The sequence below is a fragment of the Cyclopterus lumpus genome, chromosome 21 (genome assembly GCF_009769545.1).
Source record: "Cyclopterus lumpus isolate fCycLum1 chromosome 21, fCycLum1.pri, whole genome shotgun sequence".
In the NCBI taxonomy this organism is placed as follows: domain Eukaryota; kingdom Metazoa; phylum Chordata; class Actinopteri; order Perciformes; family Cyclopteridae; genus Cyclopterus; species Cyclopterus lumpus.
In genome coordinates, this window is record NC_046986.1 from 4,206,788 (window position 1) to 4,213,028 (window position 6,241).

Sequence of the window (6,241 nt, forward strand, 5' to 3'; positions counted from 1 at the left end):
AATTGTAACTTTCTGCATCCATCAGTGATAACTGTTGCTAGTACTAAATACATAAAATAACAACAATAAAATGTGTAAATTAAAAAAAATCAAATAATAATGTTCTGACCTGGAAGTAGATAACGATGATGAGTACAAACAGGACCAGTATCACCAGTACAACCACAGGAACACTGGACTGGTGCCGACCTCTCATCACCTTCCTCCTCCTCCTCCTCATCATCACCCCGGTGTGCAATCTGTCCCTGAGCCGCCGGCACGGGACAGTTCGGAGCTGCTGTGGACAAAAAGGAAATGGATGACGTGAGAGTGAGACGGGAGAGTGAGACTGAGAGTGAGACAGGAAGGTCTCGGTGCGGGCCGTCCCACCTAAGACGTGAACCAGCGTGCCGTTGCCGGTGAGCCGCCGGTACGGCGGCGGGAAGAAGATCTCGATGTCGCAGCGGTACAAATCCGTGTCCGCGGCCCTCAGTCCGGTCACCGTCACCTCCACGGCGCCCTCTGTCATCTGAGCCGAGCACTGCACCTGAAACACACGTTTCGGTCCAGTTTCATTCCATGCAGATAACAAATGGTCTTTTTTTTAATATATATATCGTGATATATTAATATATTACTGTCAAGTGGAACAACGGCAAATAAGAGGCTACACACGGAAAATAAAGGATTCCAAATATTCTAAGGGCCAAATTACGCAGGTAGAAAGAAAGGTGACGGGGGGCGCCTCTACACCCACTGGTTCTGATGGCGTTGAAAAGGCGTGAAATATGCACGTTTGTGTTCTTTGAATGTGTGAAGACAACCCTTACACGTGTACCGCAGTCACAAATGTTGATTAAAGACGGAACAATCTCCTTCTTTTTTTTACTCAGCACAAATAATGCTCCCTTCTAGCCGTTGGACAGTGTGAACTCTGGCGCCACCCTCAGGCCAGAAAGATGAATTGACATACATTTAGCTGAATGCATTCATGTTACCCACAATCACTTTGTAAAGCCCCCTCAGATGGATGGACTTTTCCTCCATCACGACCAAGCCGACAATGTTACTCCAACTTTAAGGATCTTGAAATAGCAAAACTGGATCTATGTTGCAAATTGCATCCATCGCTTTTGTGCTGTTATGTGTCAGGAAGGAACACTGCTGGAGACCTTTTTAAAAAATAAATGTAAATACTCAAACAACTCAGAAGTGCCTCTTTGGATGAGATGAAACCCAATGAAGTGCCTTCTCCAGTGGCCCGATGTGCCTCCCAGTAGAGAACATGTCCTGTGGGCTCTACAGGCTAGAAAGATTTCTATGTTTGAGTCCAACTCGTTTGCGCTTGTGACCTTTAAGAATATTTTTACTTGAGCTTTATTATTTTTGCCATGTTTTTTTCTTTTTTGCTGCGTGTGTTCATTAAAAGAAGAGTCTTCTTCTTTCAATTTCATCTGTTGGTTTAATTGACCTTTGACCCGGGATATTATGATTATGGTGAGGTCAGTTCACACAGATCCAATAAAAATGTTGTTGGCTGTAGAAGATGATGATTCTCTGGGTTCTTTTATGAATTATATAATATAATAAGAATAATAAAAATGTTGTTGGCTGTAGAAGATGATGATTCTCTGGGTTCTTTTATGAATTATATAATATAATAAGAATAATAAAAATGTTGTTGGCTGTAGAAGATGATGATTCTCTGGGTTCTTTTATGAATTATATAATATAATAAGAATAATAAAAATGTTGTTGGCTGTAGAAGATGATGATTCTCTGGGTTCTTTTATGAATTATATAATAATAATAATAATAATAAAAATGGTGTTGGCTGTAGTAGATGATGATTCTCTTGGTTCTCTTATGAATTATATAACAATAATAATAATAACAATGTTGCTGGCTGTAGAAGATGATGGTTCTCTTGGTTCTTTTATGAATTATATAATAATAATAATAATAATAATAATAATAATAATTGTTTTTGAATGCAATTTGTTTTGAGGCTTTTATTATATAGAGCACTTTTAATTGCCTTGTGGCTGTAATCAGTAAACTTGCCTCAAGTATTTGGTTAATTCATGACTATCTAAGAGAAGATCAAAGTTCAGGGAATATCATTATAGAATATGTATTAACTGTTAAACATCAGGACTGTGTGTGTGGTTGGATCAGAATTAATCAAGTGACATCATCATTTTCCCATGTTCATAAAATCTCTCTCGTGAAATATGCAAAACTGTAGTAACTTTGTGTTTTTTGACGCAGGACGGCCGTCTGTTACCAGGAAGCCGGTACACAACATGTCCTCTAAGATGTCCTCCCTCTAGTTTGAGTTGTAATGCGTTACCGTCCGCCCACCCTCACGCTCACCTCTCCCCGGTGCTCCACGGCCGGCTCCCTCTGCCCGGTGAGGGTGAGGATGGACGAGCAGGCCTCCCGGGCGCCGTAGAGGCCTTTGAGCAGAGTGACGCGCAGCTCCTCGGGGTCGGGGTGAGGGTAAGGCGGGGTGAGGTCGTGGGAGGGTCGCGGTTGGACCAGGCACTTCACCTGCGCCTCCCCGTTGGCGCTCACCACTCTGTAGGGCTGGATGACCTTCACAGCTGGAGGAGGAGACGGGGAAGGTCGGGTGGAGGCAGATAAAAGAGAAGTCAGAGAGTTTTGACCCCATGATTAGACACTTTATAGAACCTCCATCCATCCATCCATTATCAGCCGCTTATCCGGGGTTGGGTCGCGGTGGCAGCAGGTTCAGCAGGCCGACCCAGGCTTCCCTCTCACCCGCAACACTTTCCAGCTCATTCTGGGGGATCCCGAGGCGTTCCAAGGCCAGCCGGGAGATATAATCCCTCCAGCGTGTCCTCGGTCTTCCCCGGGGCCTCCTACCAGTTGGACGTGCCCGGAAAACCTCTAATGGGAGGCGTCCAGGAGGCATCCTGACTAGATGCCCGAACCACCTCAGCTGACTCCTTTCGACACGAAGGAGCAGCGACTCGACTCCAAGCTCCCCCCTGATGTCCGAGCTCCTTACCCTATCTCTAAGGCTGAGCCCGGCCACCCTACGGAGGAAGCTCATTTCGGCCGCTTGTATCCGAGATCTCGTTCTTTCGGTCACGACCCAGAGTTCGTGACCATAGGTAAGGGTTGGAACGTAGACCGACCAGTAAATGGAGAGCTTTGCCTTCCGGCTCAGCTCCCTCTTCACCAAGACGGACCGGTACAGCGCCTGTTTTACTGCTGCAGCCGCACCGATCCGCCTATCGATCTCCCGCTCCACCTTACCCTCACTCGTGAACAAGACCCCGAGATACTTGAACTCCTTCGCTTGGGGTAGGCAGTTTGCCCCCACCTGGAGGGAGCAATCCGACGGTTTCCGGCAGAGCACCATGGCCTCAGATTTGGAGGTGCTAACTCTCATCCCTGCCACTTCGCACTCGGCTGCAAAACGCCCCAGTGAATGCTGGAGGTCACGGTCCGAGGAGGCAAACAGGACCACATCATCCGCGAACAGCAGAGAGGTGATCCCGAGACTCCCGAACCGGATCCTCTCCGCCCCCTGGCTGCACCTAGATATCCTGTCCGTGAAGGTCACGAACAGGACCGGTGATAAAGGGCAGCCCTGGTGGAGGCCAACACCCACCGCTCCGGGAGGGTGCCCCGGTTTCCCTTGTCCGGGCAAGGTAGCTTCAGTCCGTGGGCTGCTGTTCATCAGGGTTTATTGAACCGCTCTTAGTCTGGGCTCTCCCCCGAGACCTGTTTGCCTTGGGAGACCCTACCAGGGGCTGATGCCCCGGACAACATAGCTCCCAGGATCACTGAGCCACTCAAACTCCTCCACCACGTTAAGGTGGCGATTCATAGGAGGAGAACATAATTAACATATTATAGCTTTCTGCAAAGGAGCAAAATACTCACTTTAAAGTTCAGAGGTGGACAGTGGAAAAATGGTCATTGGCTGCTTATTTTTCTTTTTCACAGTTACGTAAAAGATAATAAATGTCATTACTATACTTTATTTTATTTTATTAAAATTAATCAGCTCTGCCAGAGGTGACGTACAAAAATCCTAAAGAACTCTGCACACCCACACGTCACTTCCTGTGTTTAAAGATGAAGGTCGTGTGGTTCCACAGCAGCGCTGCAGGTTCACGCACGTTCTCCACATCAAAATAAAATAACAACCCAACACTATTTAACAGTTAAACGTTTGACATGTCGTTTAATGGCGTTCCCGCACATGAGAAAAAAGTATTTCTGTATTTGCTGCTCTTAAATTAAATTTAAATGAATTCAAGTCCAAAATTAAAGGACAGTTTGCACAAGCAAACCCTAAAATTAAAGCCATTTCGATTAAATGTTTATGAATAATTGGTCGAAGTACAATACAGAGCAGTTTTTTTGCTCCCTTTCTCTACAAAGTGGGGATTTTCGATAGTGCGAGTGTCCACTTAAAATGTTATGATGTTATGTGTAAATCTGTAAGTAGATAAAGTTAAAATAGAGCCAACTGTAAGATGTAAATGTGTTAAGTCTAATATTAAGATGTGACAAACAGAAACGGCATGAATGGTAAAGTATTGGTTTCTATTTTACCACCACAAGGACCTCAATAATGACAATCATGAAATATTGAATTGACTCAACTGCACTTTTTCCGTCTGACGAGCACTTTTTTAGCATAATTTCCACCTTCAGATGGAAAGACTGAAGAGGAAAATATGCTTGTTTTTATTATGCTTTCTTGGTGAGCGTGAGATGAGGACACCACTCTCACATCTGTATGGTAAATATAACATAGCCAGCAGCAAGTTAGCTTAGCTTAAAAACTAAAGGAAATAGGCCATAAATATATAATGTATAACTCGGCTAACAAACAAACATGTTCATGATTGAGTCGTGGAGGTGCCGGATGGGAGAGTTCGTTAGCTTCAGACAGAACCAGGCTAGCGGTTTCCCCTCGTTTCCAGTCTTTGTGCTAAGCTAACGAGATGCTAACTCAAGCTACATATTTACTGTAGCCGACAGATGTTGGTATCAATCTTTAAAACACATTTCCAGAAATGTTGTACTATTCTTTTGACAATGCACTCCATGAGTGTAGTTAACTATTTATTTTTTTAATATTTGCTTATTCAACCCTAAATTAAAGCAGACAACACACCTCCATGCCTTTTTACACTTAAAATAAACATAAAGGACAGAAGTGTCTTCTCATAACTGGTCTGCTCAACCAGAGCACACGAGTGTAACATTAGTGTTCGTACAGTGCTGATACAGAATGTTTTATTTTAGGAAAATATACAAAAGTACTATTTATTGGTTGAGGTGGAGTCACCGTGGAGGGTTTCCAGCTGCGAGGGCCACCAGACGTCCAGCTAAATGTTTGTCATCTTTTGTCCCGTGACAACAACAAGTGTCACCAAACTAAACCCCAGTAAAGGTCTGTTGGTACTCACCGCTCCACGCCGGCCGGCTGAGGACCGTCAACACAACCCACGGCATCACACAGTGGGCCAGGAGCATCCTGCAGTGTGTCTCACACCGTGTCACACAGAGGCTCGTGAGTGCACTGAACAAATGCTATTAGAATACAGCAAAGAAAAAAACTGTGAAACGTGCCTTTTATGTTTGTGCACTTTTCTCTCAGCTGTCATGGAAAGCGAGTGCCAAGCACAGGAAATGATGACGATGACGGTCGTTTTTGCCAGTAAAGGGAGACGGCAGGTTTACCGAGCTGTGGTTCTGCAGGAAAGCTGAGCAGAAGACTACTTTTTAGTCTTATTCACAGGAAGAAAATGAAAGAAACAGCAACCAAATAATGTTCCTGAAACTGGTTGATATGCATCTGAAAAAAAATTGAAAATTATTCAACCTCTTTGCAAATAACTCTATTGGAAACTTTTGACTTGCTCATGTTTTTGATATTTAGTTTATTTAGTATAATTGTGTTCGGTGCCATCAAAGTCTGGAACATGTTGTCTATGTGTGATACGATACGTAGGTTTTTTATTAAAAGTTGCATTCTGCTTCCACATTAAAATAATTATTCATTTTTTCACGTGTTAAACCTTGTGAATAAAACAATTCAATCTGAAATCATCTCTTTATTACACCTTACAATTGGAAATTAGCATGACCAATTTGTCTGTCGAATTTCAGCCACCATGTGTCTTTCTAAAGCATGTTGGTCTGACATGAGCCAGGTTGCAGTATCTTAAGTGTAACAATGAGCTTAATAGCTTTTCTAAACCAGGGTTTA

General features: G+C 43.8%; 1 protein-coding gene across 1 annotated transcript; it reads right to left on the minus strand.

Annotated features, from left to right (window-relative positions):
* Positions 1 to 222: 222 nt before the first annotated feature.
* LOC117750513 (cytotoxic T-lymphocyte protein 4-like) lies at positions 223 to 5,538 on the minus strand. Its single transcript, XM_034561766.1, has 4 exons — positions 5,439 to 5,538; positions 2,356 to 2,585; positions 330 to 526; positions 223 to 277 (listed from the first exon to the last, which is right to left on the minus strand). The coding sequence occupies exons 1-4, from the start codon at positions 5,503 to 5,505 to the stop codon at positions 223 to 225; spliced, it is 549 nt and encodes a 182-aa protein (XP_034417657.1). The 5' UTR covers positions 5,506 to 5,538.
* Positions 5,539 to 6,241: the final 703 nt, after the last annotated feature.

Excerpts from the sequence above, each read along its gene's own strand:
- LOC117750513 (XM_034561766.1), bottom strand. The coding sequence starts at position 5,505 with ATGCTCCTGGCCCACTGTGTGATGCCGTGGGTTGTGTTGACGGTCCTC. Across the intron at positions 2,586-5,438 it reads CAGCCGGCCGGCGTGGAGCG|CTGTGAAGGTCATCCAGCCC; the intron begins GTGAGTACCAAC and ends CTCCTCCTCCAG. Across the intron at positions 527-2,355 it reads CCGTGGAGCACCGGGGAGAG|GTGCAGTGCTCGGCTCAGAT; the intron begins GTGAGCGTGAGG and ends CGTGTGTTTCAG.